This window comes from Canis lupus, chromosome X, assembly GCF_003254725.2.
Source record: "Canis lupus dingo isolate Sandy chromosome X, ASM325472v2, whole genome shotgun sequence".
Classification (NCBI taxonomy): Eukaryota; Metazoa; Chordata; class Mammalia; order Carnivora; family Canidae; genus Canis; species Canis lupus.
Genome location: NC_064281.1, coordinates 74,711,959 through 74,735,866, shown reverse-complemented (window position 1 = coordinate 74,735,866; position 23,908 = coordinate 74,711,959). Strand labels below are relative to the sequence as shown.

At 38.1% G+C, this 23,908-nt stretch overlaps 1 protein-coding gene across 8 annotated transcripts in view; it reads left to right on the top strand.

The window, feature by feature from the left end:
* SYTL4 (synaptotagmin like 4) overlaps nucleotides 1-23,908 on the top strand; it is a 79,668-nt gene that overhangs the window by 34,871 nt on the left and 20,889 nt on the right. For 4 of the 8 annotated variants that reach the window (XM_025431733.3, XM_049107281.1, XM_035711948.2 and 1 more), the window contains 4 exons: nucleotides 17,393-17,573; nucleotides 17,830-18,045; nucleotides 18,180-18,289; nucleotides 18,524-18,626. In XM_025431733.3, the coding sequence (XP_025287518.1) occupies nucleotides 17,464-17,573; nucleotides 17,830-18,045; nucleotides 18,180-18,289; nucleotides 18,524-18,626 (539 nt within the window). In that variant the 5' untranslated portion in view covers nucleotides 17,393-17,463. Of the gene's footprint in view, nucleotides 1-13,055; nucleotides 13,133-17,138; nucleotides 17,242-17,392; nucleotides 17,574-17,829; nucleotides 18,046-18,179; nucleotides 18,290-18,523; nucleotides 18,627-23,908 lie in introns of all 8 variants that reach the window. The other 4 variants (XM_035711947.2, XM_025431736.3, XM_025431734.3 and 1 more) reach the window with 2 other exon arrangements.

The window sequence follows — 23,908 nt, the reverse complement described above, 5'->3', positions numbered from 1 at the left end:
AACGTTTGATAGAATTCCCCAGGGAAGCCATCTGGCCCTGGACTTTTGTGTCTTGGGAGGTTTTTTTTTTTGTTTTTTTTTTTTTCTTGGGAGGTTTTTGATGACTGCTTCAATTTCCTCCCTGGTTATTGACCTGTTCAGGTTTTCTATATCTTCCTGTTCCAGTTTGGTAGTTTGTGGCTTTTCAGAAATATGTCCATTTCGTCTAGATTGCCTAATTTATTGGCGTATAGCTGTTCATAATATGTTTTTAAAATTGTTTGTATTTCCTTGGTGTGGGTAGTGATCTCTCCTTTCTCATTTATGATTTTATTAATTTGAGTCTTCTCTCTCTTCTTCTTAATAAGGCTGGCTAATGGTTTATCTATCTTATTAATTCTTTCAAAGAACCAACTCCTGGTTTTGTTGATCTGTTCCACAGTTCTTCTGGTCTCAATTTCGTTGAGTTCTGCTCGATTCTTTATTAACTCTCTTCTTCTGCTGGGTGTAGGACCTATTTGCTGTTTTTTCTCTAGCTCCTTTAGGTGTAAGTTTAGCTTTTGTATTTGAGTTCTTTCCAGTTTTTGGATGGCTGCTTGTATTGCGATGTATTTCCCCCTCAGGACTGCTTTTGCTGCATCCCAAAGATTTTGAATGGTCGTATCCTCATTCTCATTAGTTTCCATGAATCTTTTTAATTCTTCCTTAATTTCCTGGTTGACCCTTTCATCTTTTAGCAGGATGGTCCTTAAGCTCCACGTGTTTGAAATCCTTCCAAACTTCTTGCTGTGATTTAGTTCTAATTTCAAGGCATTATGGTCTGAGAATATGCAGGGGACGATCCCAGTCTTTTGGTATCAGTTCAGACCCGATTTGTGACCCAATATGTGGTCTATTCTGGAGAAAGTTCCATGTGCACTTGAGAAGAATGTGTATTCAGTTGAGTTTGGATGTAAAGTTCTGTAGATATCTGTGAAATCCATCTGGTCCAGTGTATCATTTAAAGCTCTCGTTTCTTTGGAGATGTTGTGTTTAGAAGACCTATTGAGTGTAGAAAGTGCTAGATTGAAGTCACCAAGTATAAGAGTTTTATTATCTAAGTATGTCTTAACTTTGGTTATTAATTGATTGATATATTTGGCAGCTCCCACATTCGGGGCATGTATATTGAGGATTGTTAAGTCCTCTTGTTGGATAGATCCTTTAAGTGTGATATAGTGTCCCTCTTCATCTCTCACTAGTCTTCGTGGTAAATTTTAGTTTATCTGATATAAGGATGGCTACCCCTGCTTTCTTTTGAGGACCATTTGAATGGTAAATGGTTCTCCAACCTTTTATTCTCAGGCTGTAGGTGTCCTTCTGTCTAAAATGAGTCTCTTTTAGACAGCAAATAGATGGGTCCTGCTTTTTTATCCAGTCTGAAACCCTGCGACTTTTGATGGGGTCATTTAAGCCCGTTCACGTTCAGAGTTACTATTGAAAGATAGGAGTTTAGTGTCATCATGATATCTATTCAGTCCTTGTTTTTGTGGATTGTTCCACTGAGCTTCTTCTTAAGGTGGAATTTTAAGAGTCCCCCTTAAAATTTCTTGCAGAGCTGGTTTGGAGGTAACATATTCTTACAGTTCCTGCCTGTTTTGGAAGCTCTTTATCTCTCCTTCTATTCTGAATGAGAGCCCTGCTGGATAGAGTATTCTTGGTTGCATGTTCTTCTCATTTAGGACCCTGAATATATCCTTCCAGCCCTTTCTGGCCTGCCAGGTCTCTGTGGAGAGGCCTGCTGTTACCCTAGTAATCCTCCCCATAAAAGTCAGGGATTTCTTGTCTCTTGCTGCTTTAAGGATCTTGTCTTTATCTTTGGAATTTGCAAGCTTTACTATTAAATGTCGAGGTGTTGAACAGTTTTTATTGATTTTAGGGGGGGATCTCTCTATTTCCTGGATCTGAATGCCTGTTTCCCTTCCCAGATTAGGAAAGTTTTCAGTTATGATTTGTTCAAGTACATATTCTGGCCCTCTGTCCCTTTCGGCGCCCTCGGGAACCCCAATTAAACGTAGGTTTTTCTTCCTCAGGCTGTCACTTATTTCCCTTAATCTGTGTTCATGGTCTTTTAATTGTCTGTCTCTTTTTTCCTCAGTTTCCCTCTTTGCCATCAACTTGTCTTCTATGTCACTCACTCGTTCTTCCACCTCGTTAACCCTCATCGTTAGGACTTCTAGTTTGGATTGCATGTCATTCAATTGATTTTTCATTTCTGCCTGATTATATCTAAATTCTGCACTCATGATGTCTCTTGAGTCCTTTATGCTTTTTTCTAGAGCCACCAGTAGCTTTATAATAGTGCTTCTGAATAGGCTTTCTGACATTGAATTGTAATCCAAATTTTGTAACTCTGTGGTAAATTGAACACCAATAAAAATTAATTTATTAAAAAAAAACACGGGGGAGTATCTTCTGCTTCTGTATACTTTAAGTTCCTTGACTTCCCCTGGAACTTCTCCGTCTAGCTGGTCTTCTGGGGGAGGGGCCTGTTGTGCTGATTTTCAGGTGTTAGCACTTGGGGGAGCTGCTCTGCCCCCTGCCTGGTGCAGGGCTCAGTGAGTAATGTTGATCCTGTTTATCCTGTGAGGGCACTGTGAGGCTCAGTGGGGGTTGTTTACCACCTGAGGCCCCAGGAGGAACAACCCCAGTGGCTGCGGCCAGCTCTGGAGCCCTGGATTCAGCTCCCGCAGTAACTACAGAGTTCTCCGTCTGCAGGGGCCTGGATGCTCCGTTGGTGGGGCCTCTGATTTGTTTATATCGGGGCAGGAGCGTCCTTGCTGTCCTGTGCCCTCCTGGCCAATGCCTGTCCCGGATTCTGGGTTGTGTCCCCGGTGCTCAGTGGTCCTGGGCCTGCGTTGTTGGAATTGCACTCCTGGCTGCGCAGCCCCCTCTCAGAGGAGCCGCCGCCCGAGCCCCTCTGAGCTGCTCCCGGGTCCAGCCGTGCGCGTGCGCGCTGCAGCCCTTAGGGAGCTCGGCCACTCTCCCCGGGGCCCAGGTGTCTGTTAGTGTCTCCGGGAGCCTGAGGGCTTCCCCGCCGCTCTCGGGATCCTGCTCTAACTCCCTGCAGGCGCGTTTCCTTCCAGGAAGATTTGTGAAGCTCCTGCTTCTCCTGGACGGTGCTTTCCTTTTTTTTTTGCATTTTCCATTTGTTTGTTTATTTATTTATTTATTTATTTATTTATTTATTTTTTATTGGTGTTCAATTTAGTAACATACAGAATAACCCCCAGTGCCCGTCACCCATTCACTCCCACCCCCCGCCCTCCTCCCCTTCCACCACCCCTAGTTCGTTTCCCAGAGTTAGGAGTCTTTACGTTCTGTCTCCCTTTATGATATTTCCCACCCATTTCTTCTCCCTTCCCTTATATTCCCTTTCACTATTATTTATATTCCCCAAATGAATTCTGGGGACACTCGCCCCGGCCTTAGCCCGGCTCCTCGTGGGGCCCCTCCCCCTGGGATGCCTTTTTTTTTGTTTTGTTTTGTTTTCCGTCTTCCTACCGTGATAGAAGCGTGAACTCTTCTCACTGTAGCATTCCAGCTGTTCTCTCTTTAAATCTCAGGCCGAATTCATAGATTTTCAGGATGATTTGAAGGTTATCTAGGTAATTTGGTGGGGACAGGTGACTTGGGGACCCTACTCTTCCGCCATCTTGCCCCTCCCTCTCTTTTCACATTTTAAACAATTGATTCAAAACTCACCGAAATTCTTCATGGAAGAGGTACAAGATAAAACACATTTTAGGCTACAAAACTAAATAATAATGGAAACAAAGTTAAATTTATTGTGTATTATTTAATCTTTATTAAAAAAAAAAACATCTGCACAGTGAAGGAAACCATCGAAGAGGCAGCCTACCGAATGAGAGAAGAGATTTGTAAATGATATATCTGATAAGGGTTTAATATCCAAAATATATAAAGAATTTACATAGCCCAACACCAAAAAACCCCCAAATAATGTGATTAAAACTGGGCAGGCGAGCTGAATAGATATTTTCCCAAAAACATACAAGTCATCAACAGACACATGAAAAGATCTTCACAGTATCACTAATTATCATGGAAATGCAATTCAAAAACCACAATGAGATATCACCTTACACCTGTCAGAATAACTAAAATAAAAAAGACAGGGGTGCCTGGATGGTTCAGTTAGTTAAGTGTCTGCCTTTGGCTCAGATCATGGTCTCAGGGTCCTGGAATTGAACTCTGCATCAGGCTCCTTGCTCAACGGGGAGCCTGCTTCTCTCTCTACTTCTGCCCCTTACTCCCCTGTTTGTGCTGTTGCTTAAATAAATAAGTAAATAAAATCATTGGGGAAAAAATGCCCCAAAACCAAAAAGACAAAAAATGACAAGGATGTGGAGAAAAAGGAACCCTTGTGTGCTGTTGGTAAGAATGCAAATTGGTGTAGCCTCTGTGGAAAAGAGTATGGAGGTTCCTCAAAAAATTTAAAATAGAATTACTGTATGATCCAGTAATTCCACTGCTGGTTATTTGCCCAAAGAAGAAGAAACTACTAATTGAAAAAGATATATGCACCTCTGTTTATTGCAGCATTATGTACAATACCCAAGATATGGAAGCAACTCAAGTGTCCACCAATAGATAAATGGAGATTGTGTGTGTGTGTGTGTGTGTGTATAGATAGATTGGTAGATAGATAGATAGATAGATAGATAGATAGATAGATGATAGATAGAGGAATATTATTCAGCTGTAAAAAAAGAATGAGAACTTGCCATTTGTAATGACATGGGTGGACCTAAAGAGTATAATGCTACGGGCAATAATTCAGTCAGAAAAAGACAAATATACAATTTCACTTGTGGAATTTAAGAAACCAAACAAATGAAAAAAAAAAAAAAAAAAGCAAAAAGCCAGACTCTTAAATACAGGAACAAACTGGTGGTTCCCAGAGAGGAAGTGGGTGGGGAGGGGATGAGTGAAATAGACAAAGGGGATTAAGAGTACACTTCTCTTGATGAGCACTGAATAACGTATAGAACTCTTGAATCGTATTGTACACCTGAAGCTAGTATACCACTATATGTTAATTATACTTCAATAAAAATAAGATGCATATAAATAGATATAATAAAACACCTCTTAGAAGAAAAAACCCCTCTGACATAAAGCAACATTTTATTGTTTGAATACATTTAGAATTTCCTAGTGTTTTATAGGTATTCTTGGGTGGTAAAACCTCTGATTACAAGATATGGTTATATTTAATTTTAAAACTTTAAAAAACAAACTTTATGGAGGTATAATTTACATATGATAAAAATTTACATATGATAAACTACATTTTAAAAAGTATAGAGTTTGATACATTTTGACATCTGATATATATATATATATATATTTAAACTATCACCAAAATCAAGACAGTAAACATTCATTACCTTCAAGTTTCCTTGTGCCATTTTATAATCTTTCCTTCCTATCCTTATCTACTATAAAACCCCTATCCAGCAGCTACTGATCTGTTTTCTACCACTATACATTAATTTTCATTTTCTTTTTTTTTTTTTAATTTTATTTATGATAGTCGCACAGAGAGAGAGAGAGAGAGGCAGAGACACAGGCAGAGGGAGAAGCAGGCTCCATGCACCGAGAGCCCGATGTGGGATTCGATCCCGGGTCTCCAGGATCGCGCCCTGGGCCAAAGGCAGGCGCTAAACTGCTGCGCCACCCAGGGATCCCTAATTTTCATTTTCTAGAGTTTTATAGGTATTCCTTTTTGTTCAACTTTTTTTTTCAGTCAGCATTATTATTCTGAGACTGAGCTGTATTGCATATTGTAGTAGCTCATTCCTTTCTATTATTGAGTAGTATTCCATATACCACTTTCTAAAAAATCCATTCACATCTTAATAAACATTTGTGTTGTTTCTAGTTTTTGGCTATTATAACTAATGCTGTTATTAGCATTCACATGCAAATCTTTGCATGGACATATGTTTTTGCTTTTCTTGGGTAAATACCTATACATAGAAAGGCTGGGTCATATGGGAGATATATGTTTAACTTTTTGAGAAATTACTAAAATCTTTTCCAATGTGGCTGTACCATTTATATTCCCACTGCAGCGCATGAGAGCTTTACTTGCTTCAAATTCTGGTCAACATTTGGTATACTTTTTAATCTAGCCATTACAGTAACTGTGTAGTGGTATCTCATCATGATATTAGTTTGCATTTTACTTAATGATTAATGATGTTGAGCGTATTTTCATGAGTTGATTTGCTATTTATATGTTTTATTTGGTGATATATTAAAATTTTTAAAAATTAAAATATAATCCACTTAAACCCATTTAAATTTAAACCATTTAAAAATTTGGGTTCTGTAATTTTTCTATTTTTTTCTGTAATTTTTTTAAATTATAGTTTTGAGATTTCGTTATATATTAATATTCTGGATACAAGTCCTTATTAGATATACTATTTGCAGATGTTTTCTTCTAGTAAATGTCCTTTTATTTTTTTTATCAGCATCTTTCAAAGGGGAGAATTTTTAATTTAATTAAAAAAATTTTTTTGTATATTTTTTATTGGAGTTTGATTTGCCAACATATAGTATAACACCAGTGCTCATCCCCTCAAGTGCCCCCTTCAGTGCCCATCACCCTGTCACCCCATCCCCCCGCTGACCTCCCCTTCCACTACCCCTTTTTCATTTCCTAGAGTTAGTAGTCTCTCATGTTTTGTAACCCTTTCTGATTTTTCCCACTCATTTTCTCTCCTGTGCCCTATGATCCCTTTCACTATTTTTTATATTTCCCATATGAATGAAACCATATAATGATTGTCCTTCTCCGATTGACTTACTTCACTCAGCATAATACCCTCCAATACCATCCACATCGAAGCAAATGGTGGGCATTCATCATTTCTAATGGCTCAGTAATATTCCATTGTATACATAGACCACATCTTCTTTATCCATTCATCTTTCAATGGATACCGAGGCTCCTTCCACAGTTTGCCTATTGTGGACATTGCTATAAACATTGCGGTGCAGGTATCTCCGCCTTTCACTGCATCTGTATCTTTGGGGTAAATCCCCAGCAGTGCAATTGCTGGGACACAGGATAGCTCTATTTTTAACTCTTGGAGGAACCTCCACTCAGTTTCCCAGAGTGGCTGTACCAGTTCACATTCCCACCAACAGTGCAAGGGGGTTGCCCTTTCTCTACATTCTCTCCAACAGTTGTTGTTTCCTGTCTTGTTAATTTTCCCCATTCTCACTGGTGTGAGGTGGTATCTCATTGTGGTTTTGATTTGTATTTCCCTGATGGCAAGTGATGTGGAGCATTTTCTCATGTGCTTGTTGCCCATGTGTATGTCTTCTTTGGTGAAATATCTGTTCATGTCTTTTGCCCATTTCATGATTGGATTGTTTGTTTCTTGGGTGTTGAGTTTCATAAGTTCCTTATAGATACTGGATACTAGCCCTTTATCTGATATGTCATTTGCAAATATCTTCTCCCATTCTGTAGGTTGTCTTTCAGTTTTGTTGACTGTTTCTTTTGCTGTGCAGAAGCTTTTTATCTGATTTGAATTAACTAATTAAAATTTAATTGATATTTAATTTTAATAATCATAATTTATTTAATAATTAATTTAATTATAATATTTAATCATATCAATTATAATTTATTTAATTATTTAAATATAATTTAATAATAATTTTAATTAATTAATTAATTATATTTGATTTGAATTAATTTTTTCTACTACAAAGTATAATCTGCTGCTAACCCCATTCTGCGTATTTTTTCATCTCAGATGTTGTAGTTTTTATCTCTAGGTTTGATTTGGGTATTTATAAAAGATCTTCCATGTCTTTATTTAACTTTTAAAAATTGGAATGCAGTTAAAATGACTGTTCTAATGATTTTTTTTTGCTAATTCTAACCTTTTTGTCAATTCTTGGTGAGTTTATTATGATTTATCTCCTCTTCATGGACTGTATTTTCCTACGTTTTTGCATGCCTGTTAATTTTTTAAATTGAAGTATAATTGACACATAGTGTTATATTAATTTCAGGTTTACACCACAATGATTTGATAACTCTATAAGTTATGCTATGTTGAATTCACCTCAAGTGTAGGTACAATCTGTTACCTATTAAAATGTCATTGACCGTGTTCCCTATGCTGTACCTTTCATCATTGTGACTTATTCATTCCAAAACTGGAAACCTGTACCTCCCACGCCCCTTCACCCATTTACTTGTTATTCCACACCCCCTGCACTCTGCCAACCACTAGTTTGTTCTTAGTTTCTTTTTTTTTGTTTATTTATTTGTTTCATTTTTTAAGATTCCACATACAAATGAAATCATATGGTATTTGCCTTTCCGTATATGACTTATTTAATTTAGCATAATACCCTCTAGCTTCATCCATTTCATTGTAAATCATGCCTGTTAGTTTTTTATTGGGTACCATATATTGTGACTTTTACTTTGCTGAGTGCTGCATATTTTTATATTACTACAAATATGCTTGATATCTGTTCTGGGATGTACTTGAATTACTTGGAAACAGATTGATCCTTTCAGGCTGTTTTGTTTAGATTCATTAGGCAGGACAAGAGCAGTATACATATTCTGGGGCTAATTAATTCCCATTATGGAACCAAGACTCTTATGAGTACTTTGTCTCATGCCCTGTGAATCATAAAGTTTTTCAATTTGTCTGGTAGAACAGGCACTACTCCTGGCCCTATGTGGGTGACAGTGTTCTTTTGAATCCTTTCAGTTGGTTCTGTCCTTGGCCTAGGGTACTTTCATCACAGGCATGCCATGCACTGACCAGTGCTCTGCTGAATACTCAAGGGAAACCCTTGGCAGCTCCCCAATGATCTGTGTGCAACTCTCTCAGGTACTCTGTCCTATGAACTTTAGCCACCTGGGTTTTCCGACTCTCAGCTCTGTCACCTCAGCTCAAGGAATTTACCAAGTTCTGCTTACATCCCTGTTCCCTGCACCATAGCCTGGAAACTGTCTCAAGACAGTGAGCCTGGAAAATCAGAGTTCTCACTCTATTATTATCTCTCAGGGATCTCAGATCTTCATTGCCTGATGTTCAGTGTCTTGAAAGCCACAACTGTTTCATATATTTTATCCATTTGGGGCAGTGGCTTGCTTCAGGCAAGGTGGAAATCCATTTTTTTGTTACTTCATCTTAGCTAGAATTAGAAGTACACTGACATTCAAAAATCCCAAATTTTGGGGGCAGCCTGGGTGGCTCAGTGGTTTAGCACCACCTTCAGCCCACGGCCTGATCCTGAAGACCTGGGATTGAGTCCCATGTCAGGCTCCCTGCATGGAGCCTGCTTCTCCCTCTGCCTGTGTCTCTGCCGCCACCCTCCCCCCACTCCGCCGTGTCTCTCATGAGTGAATAAAATCTTTTTAAAAATCCCAAATTCTAAAAAAAAAATAAAAATAAAAATAAAAAAAAATAAAAATCCCAAATTTTCATTACCAATTATAATTTGTAGCCCAGTTTCATTCTAACCTTTCAAAAATATAGACACTATCACATTTTTTGTCATAGCTATATCAATTCTGATTATCTATATTCAAGAATATACAGAATCTGACACATAGCAGTGTAAATCTCATCACTAGTCAGTTCCTGTATAAAACATAGTATCGTTTGCGTAACAACAGCAGTTTAATTTGGAGCTTCTTGGTTAAACTAATATACTTTGAAAGACTCTGGTTCACTTTTTCATGTTCAGTTAAGTATAAATTTTACCAAAATTGTCCATTTTCCTTGGTCCAAACAGCAAAATGCTCTTAACATATCACTTTGATGGGACATAACCAATAATCCAATAGAATTTATATGCAAGACCATCACATAAATACTACTTGTAGGTTTATAGGAACACATTAGTACCAGTTCAGTCTTTTTGTCCTTGAACATGGATCAGTTTTTCTGAAATTCTGTCACTTGAATATTGTCAGCATAGTTTCTCACTTCTAAAAACAATGAAACTTTAAATGGTGTCTAGATGCACTTTAACTCACGATTTGTCTATATTCTTTAAAAGAAAGTAAATGCCATTTTTCAAGTCCCAGTTAAGTCTTTTTTTTAAAGATTTTATTTATTTAGTCGAGAGAGAGAGAGAGAGAGAGAGAGAGGCAGAGACATAGGCAGAGACATAGGCAGAGAGAGAAGCAGGCTCCATGCAGGGAGCCTGATGTGGGGCTCAATCCTGGGACCCCAGGATCATGCCCTGGGCTGAAGGCAGGTGCTCAACCACTGAGCCACCCAGATGTCCCCCAGTTCAGTCTTAAAGCATGAGTACACATATAAACCTGACAAAATAAAGTAACAGATAACATTCTCTGTTATCAACATTCTTTTTTTAAAAGATTTTATTTATTTATTCATGAGAGAGAGAGAGAGGCAGAAACACAGGCAGAGGGAGAAGCAGGCTCCACGCAGGGAGTCTGATGAGGGACTCGATCCTGATGTCCCAGGATCATGCCCTGGGCCAAAGGCAGGCGCTAAACCACTGAGCCACCCAGGGATCCCTCTGTTATCAACATTCTTTTTTGTGGTTGTTGTTATCAATGTTCTTGAACACTACTTCAAGCACTTTACATATTTTAAAAACTAATTTAATCTTTATAACAAGCCCCAAAGGGTAGGTAATTATCTTCATTTTACAAATGAGGAAATTGAAGCAGTGAGAAGTATAGTAACTTGCCCAGGGTCACACAACTATTGAATAGTGAGGTTGAAATTCAAATGTAAGCAGTCTGGCTCCAGAGTCTGTACTCTTAACCATGACACCATCCTGCTTCAGGAAAACAAAAACCACTTTTCTCTCAGCTCTATTACTGCTCTTCAATTTCTGTGAGTTAAGTTTAAACACATAAATATATTTCTGGGTGAAGACATTCAGTAAACATTTATTGAACTTATATTGTGTATCAGACACTGTGCTAAGTAAGTTCCTGAGGATATGAAGTCCAGATACAGTGCCTGCCCCCAAGGAGATTGCATATGGTATAAGTTTCTAGTTTGAACATGCAGTATGTATTTAGGAGAGAGAGAAGTACCAAGGTGCCCAACAAAGTAAACACAGTTTCAACTTTGGGAGCACAAACAATTATTTTTAATGTAAATACTATTTTTATAAGGATTTCTACATTTTTAATCATCCTTTTCATATTTTGGGCCCTTGTCCAAGGTCATATACCTAATAAGTAGCAAAGCTAAGATTTGAATCTAAGTCTGTCTTACACCATTATGTTCATTCTATGCTTCCTACCAGTTGACCCAGTTTTTTGTTTTTATACCTCATCTTCAGAATTTAAAATAACTCGAGAGCAGTCTCGCCACCACTTCTTGAAAACTAGCTGTTAGTATTAATGTTCACTTATTAATTATTATTATCTTCTAATCTCTAGGTTTAGGGTATAATTAGCTATATCTACTTGGATCTGTAATTGAGAGAGTATGTTAACCTTCCATTTTGATAGATTTTCAGCTTCCCCTGGCTTTTGTATTTGGGTTAAAATATCCTGAATTTTGAGTGGTAAGTGTATATAATTTTCCAAGTCAACAAACCATCCTTTCTAAAATAACTTCCCATGGGTATGAGGTCCCACAAGGGTGCCATATTAAGATATTTAATCTGAGTCTTGACACCCCACAATTAACATGGAACAAATTGTCCATCAGAGTTTGGACATGAACACTCATGTTACCTGAGCTGTGGTTTTCTCAATAGATAATCCTTGCTCTTTTGACAACACATCTGGGACTGAATTTCAGTGAATAGTGTTAACAAGTAATTTTGGGGTTTGGTTTCTCAATAGATAATCCTTGCTCTTTTGACAACACATCTGGGACTGAATTTCAGTGAAAAGTGTTAACAAGTAATTTTGGGGTTTGGTTTCTCCACTAAACCATAGTATTCATCAGTTGGGAGAATATGAAAGGTCACAGGTTTCCTAACTTCAAACCTGTCTGGTTTTACCTGTGCATCCATTATTTTTCTAAGTTATGTTTTTCAAGATGTGTTGTATCACCTACCATAAAACTATTTGCATAAAAAGTATTACTTTTAGTCCACATTTTCCTTTTTGAATTTCTAGAAGACATTCTACAGTATGGGAGTGACAGTGGTGGTAAAACAGCCAGCAGGTTTTCTTCTATTAAGATATTAATGATAGATTTGGTACAGTTCTATTTTTTTGAAAGATTTTATTTAGTTATTCATGGTAGACCTAGAGAGGGAGAGGCAGAGACACAGGCAGAGGGAGAAGCAGGCTCCACGCAGGGAGCCCCACGCAGGACTCGATCCCGAGACTCCAGGATTGCGCCCGGGGCCAAAGACAGGCGCTAAACCACTGAGCCACCCAGGGATCCCCTACAGTTCTAATTTTTGTTTGACCTATGAGTTACTTAGAAATGTCTTTAAATTTCCATAATGTTTTGGGATTAGAAATGATCTTTTCTTATTGACCTCATATTTAATTCCATTGAAGTCAGAGACCCTGATCTGTATGAGAATGGTTTCTCTGAAATTTACTGAGACTTGTATTATAACTTAGTACATGATAATTTTTGAGGTAGATGTTCCATTTGTACTTGAAAAGAATGTAATTTTCCAGTTGGATATAGATTTCTATATATGTCCACTAAATCAAGCTTATTTTGTTGTTGAACTTGTCTATATATTTATTAATTTTTTATCTGCCTGTTCTGTCAATAACTGAAAGAGGTATGTTAATCTTTCATTTTGATGGTTGAATTTTTAATTCTTCTTTGGTATACTTAATCTTCCTTTATATATTTGGAAGTGTTAAATTAGGGCATACAGGCTTATTTACTCTATGTACTGATTTTCTTTATGTGTTATAATGCTTTTATTATCTTGAAGTTTTATTTTTTAGATGTTAATGTAGCTACATCACCTTTCTTTGGGTTGGCATTTACCTGGTATATCTTTTTCCATCTTATTTTCAATCTTTCCTCATCTTTATGTTTTAGATGTGTCCCTTGTAAAATGGCACTTAGCTGGATTTTTAAAAATGTTATCCAGTCTGTTAACCTCTGCATTTTAATGGGTGAGTTTTGCTCATATATGTTTTTTTTAACGTTCACTAATAACATTGGAGCTTGTTTTTACCATCTTCTTTTTGCTATTTGTCTCATTTTCTTCCTATGCTTTCCTTTTTGTCCTTGCTTCAAAAATTTTTTTTCTTATCCTGTTTTCTTCTCCCCACTACTGATTATGCAAGATTGTATCTCAAGCTAACTGACTGGTGACAGGGTTAGGGTTTGAAACTACCCATGGTCAGAGGTGGGGTTGGGGTGAGATGGCTTTTCTGAAAGGAGTTATATTGGCAAGTTATGGGGGAGAGGAGGCAGGTGGCTGAGGATGTCATAGGTGGTGGATTCTAAATCCTTTTTCTTTACAAATGTGAAACAAGGATGTCTGATAGGAACTGGAGGAAAGGGAAGTGGGAGTATGAGATGAGACTAATGAAGGCTTAAAAATAGAACCTGAAGCAAAACTAGGTAAAGCAAAACTAGGTGAAAACCTGAACTAAGAACTGAGGTTGGAGACCAAGAATTGTGTAGGTCTTGGGTATAGGTTCAAACATTGAGTCATTTGGAGTCCAGTTTGGGTTGGAAAGGAAAACAGATCAGCAGGAGGCAAGGAGACCAAGAGAAAATGAAAGATGGACTTAAGAGACTGTGGTCTTTTTTAAAGATTTTATTTATTTATTCATGAGAGATACACAGAGAGAGGCAGAGACACAGGCAGAGGGAGAAGCAGGCTCCCTGCGGGGAGCCCGATGTGGGACTCGATCCTGGGACTCTGGGATCATGCCTTGAGCTGAAGGCAGATGCTCAACCACTGAGCCACCCAGGCGTCCCACGAGAGAGACTGTGGTCTTGAAGTGGTTGAAGAACAGGTCTAGTGGGAATGAGCTATGGTCAGAAAAATGGGGATTACTGAATTTAAGATTTTAGGAGGAGGCAGTTCTGGTTGATCTGGTCCATAAGTGAAAAACAAAGAGAAGATATACAACATTAGCAGTTCCATTTTCTTATGGTGCTGTATTTATTTCCTCAATGATGTTCTTACATCTGTCGGTCTTAATATTACTTGGTCTCATTATTGTGTCAGTGTGCCTGTTTTATCACTTATCATTCCCAGTGTACCTGTGCCAGCCATCCTTGGTCTTTAGCTGCTAGGCAATTGGTAGATACCTATTTTATTCATGAGCAGCTGATATTTTAGCCAGTGCTCCATTCATAATCACATAGAGGAGAATCCATTTGCACAATGCTTTTGATTGCTCTGATAAACATTTTACAATAGTTTTGGCCATGATCCTGCCTGGACAGAGCCTGTAGAGTGCTAGCTCTAGAATCAGATTGCCTGGGCTTGAATCCCAGCAACTTTACTTACTTTGTTTACTACTGGGCAAGTTAACCTAACCTTTTCTGGATCCTCATCTATAAAATAGGGATAATAATACTGCTGCGTTCTTAGGGTTGTGGTGAGGATTAAATTAATATATATAAAGTACTGCATTGCCTGCCATTATTGTCAATTCTCAATAAATGGAACTGATGGGGTGATGATCAGCAGTAGTGGCAGCAGGTGCAACACCTTTTTCACAATATCATGTTAGGTGCTGGGACAGATACAAAGAAGAATATTGAAAAAGCCCTTGTTCTCAGAGAGTGTAATATTCTCCTTGGTTTGAAAACTAAGAATTCTTTTTCAAGATTATCTAAGAAAGGGTCCATGAAGGAAACTTAGTGTCTTACAGTTCAATAAAGACCAGGAAATAGCCAAGTCAAGAAACTGTTGATGGAACCTTATAACTATGCTGAGTTGTTTATAGTCTTTATTGTCCTGTAGGTAATTGGAAAAAAAAAGTGGAAAAGGGCTCATGGTTTAGTTTTAAGGGAGAGCAGAAAAGGTAAAGATGATCATCATTTCCTTTCAGCTTTGTCTACCCTGAGCACTTTGACTGCCATGACTACCAAATCTGTACTTTCAGATACAGTCACTCTTCCTGAGGACCAGCCCTGTGCCTCCAACTACTTTCTGAGCCTAATTACCTGGATATCCTGTATGTAGCACAAACTCAATATGACTAAAATGAAACTTCTTGCTTTACTTCCATACCTGTTTCTTCTCTTATAACTCTTCTCACTGTTAGAATTATCACTAATCTATCAGTTGTTAAACCAAGACAGGTAAGGTAAGGCATCTTTGTGCCTTCTTCATCCTCTTAGTCACTCCATTCTGTTACTTCTGCTTCTCAAACTTGATTCTCTGCTCTTTGTCTTGCTGCCCTGGGTTACGCCTGCCCTGTAGCAGATTCAGCAAGTATGTGTATTGTTAAACATGGATTTCAAACATTGTGATTGGCCCTGTAACATACAGTATTTCACTTTCTTGATAACTTTGTGAAATATATCATTTTGCACATGAGAAACTAAAGGGTGACAAATAAAATGATTTGCCAAGTTGGGTAGAGGTGCACTTGGTAAACCTAGATTTTCTTTTGTCTGGACTATTACAATAATCCCCTGTCTCCTCTGAAATTTCTTTTTTAGGACTTAAAAGTAAGACTTCTTTACGTAAAAAAATCATAACTATATACAGTAAAAAAAGTGAAAGTTGCCCCTCCCAATCCTCCGCAAGAGAAACCAATGATCGTGGTTTTTGTTCCAGACTTTTTTCTCTGCATATACAAATGTATAGGTAAATACTTTACCAAACAAATCATTCAGTATAGTCTGGCAACTACTTATTTTTTCTACTCCAAGATGCATTTTCAAACAGATCTACCACATTTCTTAATGGTTGCATGGTATGCCATTATATGGAAGTATTTTTTTTAAAGAACTTCTTTGTTTTGTTCTTACAAAGTTACAGTAACATTCTTGTATATATATTGTTCTATGCACATTTGTATGAATATTTCTATAGGTAGATTCTTAGAAGTGGTATTGCTTGGGTAAGGAATGCACATATTTTACAGTGTGTTATGTACTTCCAGATTGCACTTCAGTTTGTCTTTTGAATCAGTTCTTTTGTACTAAAGCTAGAGTAAAATGGATTTAATCATTTAATTTCCCAACATCAAAAACAAAGCAACAACAAACATGTTTGATGGACTTCTATTGTCTATGTAATAAATGCAAAAATTCTTAATTTTCAAGAATGCAAGTTATAGGGGTGGCTGGTGGCTCAGTCAGTTAAGCCTCTGCCTTTGGCTCAGAGTCCTGGGATCATGCCCTACATTGAGGCTCCCTGCTTAGCAGGGAGTCTGCTTCTCCCCTCTCCCTCTCCCTCTGTGTCTTTTCCTGCCTCTCTCCCTGCTCATTCTTTCTCTCTCTCTCAAATAAGTAAATAAATAAAACTTTTAAAAAAGAATGAGAGTTATAAAATTTAGCCCAAACCTATCTTTCCTACCATTTCCTCCCACCAACAAAAATATGCTGCTTTATAAGGAAAAATTCACCTCTTCTGTGAAACCTTCCATGTATACAGGTCATTCTCTTCTCTCTCTATGCAAGATAGAATTAGTTGCTTCCTTCTTTAGGTTCCCATAGCATTTAATTTATTATCCCTCTGATAGCGCTTAGTGCATTGTACTATATTTATGCGTATCTGTGTCCCCTACTAGTCTGTGAACTTAAGGACAGGAATTGTGTCTTAGTCATCACTGTATCCCTAGCACTTTGCACAATGCACGTCAGAGTGAGTGCTTAACAAATGCGCATGAAATGGGTGAAGATATTCTTCAGGTAGTGGTAGCAATAAGAACTTTGGGAGATAGAGTAGGTGATGGAACTTTTAGAGTATAGCATAAAGCTATCTGAGTCCTGAGAACACAGAAGCTGGTCAGGAAAGGAAAAATGGGCTTCAACTGGCAGAAGTCCCCATGTGGTTTTCTTCTCTACTACAGAGACCAGCTGTCTGATTATTTGGTTTAATAGATTTGGGACTTGGGAAAATGTAAAGTATTGAAAATTGGATGATCTAGGATTCACTTGCTGTAGGGAGAGTTCAACTCAACTGTTCTGTGCTTATTCCAGACTAATGTGCTCATGCTGAAAGACTCAGCCTTTTTCCAGAGTCATGAATAAGTTATCCTTCTTGAAAATCCAGAGCTGCCTCACTTTCAAGGGCAGGATTCAGGTGGGAGTAGGAATGGTAAATAGGTCAGATATTTCTACATTGTCTTTTTGTCCTGGCTTAAGGGGAAAGTAGCCTACTAAGAGGTTCTAGGGCTGTGGGACTACTCTGGAGTAAATTATCTGTGTGAAAAATAGTCCTTATCTTATTTCAGGCAACTGTGGTGGCTTTCCTGGTCTGATTGATTTGAAGAAAGAAGAGTAGAATAAAAATATAGAATAAATCATGTCAGAGATACTTGACCTCTCTTTTCTGTCTGAGATGGAGAGGGATTTGATCCTCAGTGTTCTACAACGAGATGAGGAGCTCCGGAAAGCAGATGAGAAAAGGATTAGGTAAGCATTCCAGAAAAAGCATGGGTGCCCAGACCTTTGACCAATTTTATCTGGACCTTTCCTTATACCTCCCATGTGACTTTCAGAAGAACTTATGAATCAGTATACAATTCCTCCCTTGGGCTCTGAAGTTGTTACTTCTGTAGAACCAAATTTTAATTACCAAACCAAAGTCTTACTGTCTACCCCTCAACAACTCTCCATGCAACCTATGCAGACTGTGAACGCACTTGTGCTTCTCTTTGGGGATTGGCAGGCGACTGAAGAATGAGCTACTGGAGATCAAAAGGAAAGGGGCCAAGAGGGGCAGCCAATACTATAGCGATCGGACCTGTGCCCGGTGCCAGGAGAGCCTGGGCCGTTTGACTCCCAAGACCAACACTTGTCGGGGTTGTAATCACCTGGTGTGTCGGGACTGCCGCATCCAGGAAAGCAGTGGTACCTGGAGGTGTAAGGTGTGCACCAAGGAGATGTGAGTATCACCTGTGGAGAGAGGCAAGGAGGCCCTGGCTGTGGGGAGAATTTCCCTCCTCGGCCTTTGTTAGTTGAGTGGCAAGAGCCATTTTAAAAAAAATTCACTTGTCACTTTCCTTTATTCCTTCTCAGAGAGCTGAAGAAGGCAACTGGAGATTGGTTTTATGATCAGAAAGTGAATCGCTTTGCTTACCACACAGGCAGTGAGATAATTAGGATGTCCCTGCGCCGCAAACCTGCAGGTACTGGCCCTGTCTGGAAATGGTTTTGTTTTGTTTTGTTTTTGAGGTACTTGACGTCAGTGAAAGATCCCTTGGCTTGGAATCCTATTATATATTCTTACTAGTGGTGTCTTTACTTCATGGGCTCTGTGGGGAATATAAAGATTATATTGCCATCCCTTCTGCAAGTGGGATGTGTTTCCGTCCCCCTCCTCTCATTACCACCACTCTGCCATGCTTTTGTTTACCTCGAAGTGAATAAAAGAGAGACAGTGGGACAGTCCCTTCTTCATCAGTCACAGATGGATGATATCTGGCCAGGAAGAAGGATCGTTCAGGAGCAACAGAAGGAGCCCAGGTAAGAACTAGCAATCATTTACAGAGATGCTACACATCCTTTGAATTCTATTATTTTAAACTTTGTTCTATTTATCAAAGAAGAGCTGTTTATGACAGGAAAATTTGGAAAGTATAGAAAAGAATAAAGAAAGAGGGGAAAAATCTATTGCTACCACTCACATGTTAACATTAACATTTTGGAATATTTACTCTCTTCTTTTTAAGACCAATTTAAAGATGAATAAAAATAACACATACTCATGATTAAAAATTTAACCTGTACAGGAAACAATAAAGAAAGCAACGAATCACCCAAATTCCTAATACCCACAGTACTCATATGTGAAAATTATTTAAGGTATCACTTGTCTATATATGTAGGTAGAAGGATAGACTGAAAAACCTGTATAATATTGGATCATAATATATACATTAAAAGCATGCTATTTAATTTTACTTGACTTTAACAGAATAAAACAGAAGAAATAAAATTGAAGAATTGCTCATCTTCAGATAAATGTTTCTTTACCATAAAAGATACTAATCTTTAACATCCCTCTAAGTTTAAGAAAAAAAATCATAAAATCTATTGAGTAGTCATTTTTTTCCTAGTGTCTTTTAGGTAACAGTTTTATTGAGATAGAATTCACATACCATACAATTCACCCATTTATAATGTATAATGCAGTGGTTTTTAGTGTTCACAGAATTGTGCAACCATCGCCTTAACTGATTTTAGAACTTTTCATCACCTTAATAAGAAACTCTATACTCTTTTAGCTAAAACTCCCAACTTCCTTATCCTTTCCCACCCCTAAGCAATCACTGGTCTACTTTCTCTATATATATATTTGCCTATTCTGGACATCTCATTTAAATGGAATAAAAGAATATGTGATCCTTTGTGACTGTCTTTTCTCACTTAATGTAATGTATTCAAGATTCATCCATGTTATAGCATGTATCAGGACCTAATTTCTATTTATTGCCAAACAATATTTGATTATATATTCGAATGTTCTATTGTATGTATATACCGCATTTAATTTATACGTTCATCTGTTGATGGACATTTGGATTGTTTTTACTATTTGGTTATTATAAGTAATGCAGCTATGAACTTTCATTATGAGTTTTTGTATGGACATACATTTTCATTCCTTTTAGGTAGATACCTAAGAGTGGAGTGCTGGGTCAGTCACTTAGTCATTTTAAAAAAATCTACCTGTTTCAATATTATCACTGTACTCTCTGCTATGAAAGAGAAGGAAATTAGGGGCACCTGGGTGGCTCAGTCGGTTAAGTGGCTGCCTTCGGCCCAGATCATGATCTCAGGGTCCTGGGATCAAGCCCCCATTGGGCCTCCTGCTCAGCAGGGAGTCTGCTTCTCCTCTCTCTCTGCCTCCTCTCCCCTGCTCGTGCTTATGCTCTCTCTCTCTCAAATAAATAAATAAAATTTTAAAAAGAGATTAGCTTTCTTATACTTTCTCCAAATACTTTACCCTACTCTCATTTTTTATACTCAAATTACTTTTACTTTGACAGCACTTCTAACATTTACATTCTGTTCTGCAACCATAAACCATCTGCCTGTTTTATCTGTTTAGTTTTTGTTCATATTTAACAGGAGTATACTTTTTTAAAAAAATTTTTATTGGTGTTCAATTTACTAACATACAGAATAACCCCCAGTGCCCGTCACCCATTCACTCCCACCCCCCGCCCTCCTCCCCTTCTACCACCCCTAGTTCGTTTCCCAGAGTTAGCAGTCTTTACATTCTGTCTCCCTTTCTGATATTTCCCACACATTTCTTCTCCCTTCCCTTATATTCCCTTTCACTATTATTTATATTCCCCAAATGAATGAGAACATATAATGTTTGTCCTTCTCCAACTGACTTACTTCACTCAGCATAATACCCTCCAGTTCCATCCACGTTGAAGCAAATGGTTAGTACTTGGATGGGAGGAGTATACTTATAACCTTGTACCATGGCTTCTCTGTATTTCTGAATTTTTCCTTTCATTTTTTTTTTTTGGTTGTTTGGATTTTATCACTGAGAAGTTCCTTCAAGAAGGGCTTGCAGAAGCAATATTTATTTTACTCTTTCATGTTAAGAATGCCTACCTACTGACTTAATACTTGAATGGTATCTTGGCTGGATATTGTATTCTTGAGTCACACTTTTTTTCCCTTATAATTTGTAGACATTATTCCATTGTCTTCTACTATTGAGTGTGACTGTGATAAAGTCTGAGGTCAGCAAGCCTTCTGTTTTTCTCCCTTGTAGGTAACTTACTGTGTGTATGTGTGTATGTACACACATGTCTCAATGGTGATCATTCTGTATCCTCCTAATATGTACCCTTGATGAGTTCTTTGTTCATTGCTGGAATATTTTTCTTTTTTTTTAAGGTTTTGTTTATTCATGAGAGACACAGAGAGAGGCAGAAATATAGATAGAGGGAGAATCAGGCTTTCTGCAGGGAGCCCGTTATGGGACTTGATCCCGGGATCACACCCTGAGCTGATGGCAGATAGATGCTCAACCTTGCGCTGGGCCCCTTGGCTTCTGCTGGCTGGCATTCATCCATACACCAGCCAGCCTTCTCTGTTTCTGCTACTGCTAGAAATGTCCCTGTTACTGTTCAGACATTCTCTAGTACATTCTCAAACCTTCCTTAATTGTCATCTGAGAGTGGCCACCTCCTATGCATACAAATCAATCATTATAATTTTCCCCAAGAAATTCTGGAAAGAGGAAGTGGTGGTTGGGCTGGATGAGAATATTTCTGCTCTAATCACCAAGCCTCTCTTATTGATGATGTAAGGACAATTTCTACCAGCTTTGGGGGAGGGAATAAGAAGAAAAAAAGGGATACTTTGCTCTCCCCTTGACAGAGGTAATTGCCTTACCTGCTACACAATGTTTTTCACTCTCGACCTCTTACACTCTCATTCCTGAGAAACCCCTGAGTTGCTCTCTTTTCTGGCCTCATATTGTTTTTCAATAGGTTAAGGTTACAACTATTAATAAGCTAGGGCTTTTGCTCCGAGGCTGTCAAACTAGCCCTTTTCAAGTCTGTAAAACTTGTGTAGCAATTAAGAGATATGAAATCTCATATATTCATGTAAGTAGCTCTTCCTTTCATGTTTTTGCCTGGCTATAACTGGAGATGCTTTTAAACTACAAGCTTTTTTTATTAAGTAGAAAATATGCTTATTGAGAGGAAGGGCAAGATGCTCCTAGTGACCTGTCTAAAGAATCCCTTTTACCAAAGACAGCTTCTATCAAATGAGAGCAAGAATTTTACTGATTCTGAACAATGTAGGGGCAGGACCATAAAATCAGGACATTTTTTAAAATTGCCTTTTTCTTTTGTTTAAGGATCTTATTTATTTATTCATGAGAGACACACACACAGAGAGAGGCAGAGACATAGGCAGATGGAGAAGCAGGCTCCCTGCAGGAGCCTGAGGTGGGACTCGATCCCAGGATTCCAGGATCATGACTTGAGCCAAAGGCAGACGCTCAACCACTGAACCACCCAGGTGCCCCTGGAAAATTTTTCTATGTCATATCCTCTGAGATTTTTTTCTGTTTTATTAGTTAAGTTTCCCACCCTAGGCACGTTGGATTTCTTATTTATTTATCCTCCTTTTCTTTTAGTATCAAATGCAAGAGAAAAGAAAGGTAAAAGCAATTAACTGTGATTAACCCAAACTTTTCCTCTATGCTTTGATTTTCAGCCATTTTCTTTCCTCCCCTTTTCCCCTTTCCTCTTGCTATATCTAATGTACTTTTAGAATGAATTATCTTGGGATACCTGGGTGGCTCAGTCGGTTAAATGTCAGACTCTCGATTTCAGCTCAGATCATGATCTCAGGCTCATGATCTCAGGGTCCTGAGGTCAAGCCCTGCATTGGGCTCTGTGCTCAGTGCTCTTCCCCCTCTGCTCTTCCCTACCTCATGTGCCTCTCTCTCTCTCTCTCTCTCTCTCTCTCTCTCTTTCTCTCTGTCTCTCTTTTTTTCTCTCTATCTCTCAAATAAATACCTAAAAAAGTGAATTATCTTGATTAGGTTTTAATTTATTCTTTGTTCTCAATCTTCCTTTTACCCCAATTTTGTTGTTTTTCCATCTTTCCTGTTTGCACTCTTATGCTTTATCAAATATATATTCTTATTGAGTTTCTATATAGTATAAAGCACTCACAAGCAATCTATTTTCTGAGGGTTATACTCTTCTCCAGAATAGTTCTTTGACCATCTTGCAAGTTGTTTCTATTTCTCCACCCCATGGCAATTTATAGATTTATCTGCCAGACCATTTCTTCTCATTTTACTCATGTTGAAGCTAGGAAGTTCTTCTGCCTATATCTTTTATTTGCTCTGGTATAGTGTGTGAATTCTCCTTGACACCTCCTTCTCACCTCAACCTGAAACAATTTATCTCTTCCATACCCCCAACTGTACTTCAAGCATAAAATATTGCTTTCTATATACTTCTTTTATTGGAACCTAAGGGGAAAGCAAAAGGCAACTTGGGGGTCTTGGGGTTTGGCCTGCTGAAATTCTCTTAAATGTCCAGGCTCACATGGTCCAGCTTTGGATACATCATCTAACTCCTAGCAGTGCACTGAGAGATGACATACCCCAGCAGTCTTGTCTGCATCTGTTGATACCTGGGACTACAAATCTTGAGAACTTTTGTTTTCCTTGTCTTATTCCAGGACTGCCTACTCACTCACTTCATCTGTACATCTCTGTATTGGATGGAATTTTGCTGAGCTAAATCATTCTTCTGTCTTCCTAGCCATGACTTTTTGAACTTTATGACAGGAGCCTTTACTCCTTATTTGGTAGCTGCTGGTGTTTTTTTTTTTTTTTTTTTTTTTTTTTTTTTTTTTTTTTTTTTTGGCTTTTTACTTGTGTTTTTCCCCTAAATTTCCCTGAGCCAAAGGGAAATGACTTAATCACGTTTTGTATGATTGTTGAAAAGCACTATTAGAAATATGTAAAATGAGTCCCCAGTAACCTCACTGCTTCTGCCCCAGACTATTATTGTTAATGGGCATTACTAGTTTTGGTGATGGACTACCAGACTATCTAAATGTACAAATACGGATTGGATTCTTACATTTTTAATTTCTTTTAAAAAAAACTGTCATACTACATACATAGTAAATGGTAAAAACTGAAAGAGAGAGAATTTTAAAAACTCAATAGTATAGATAATCCAGTAGAAACTTGGCAAAATATTTGAACAGACACTTTGCCAAAGGCAAGATATAGGTATTGA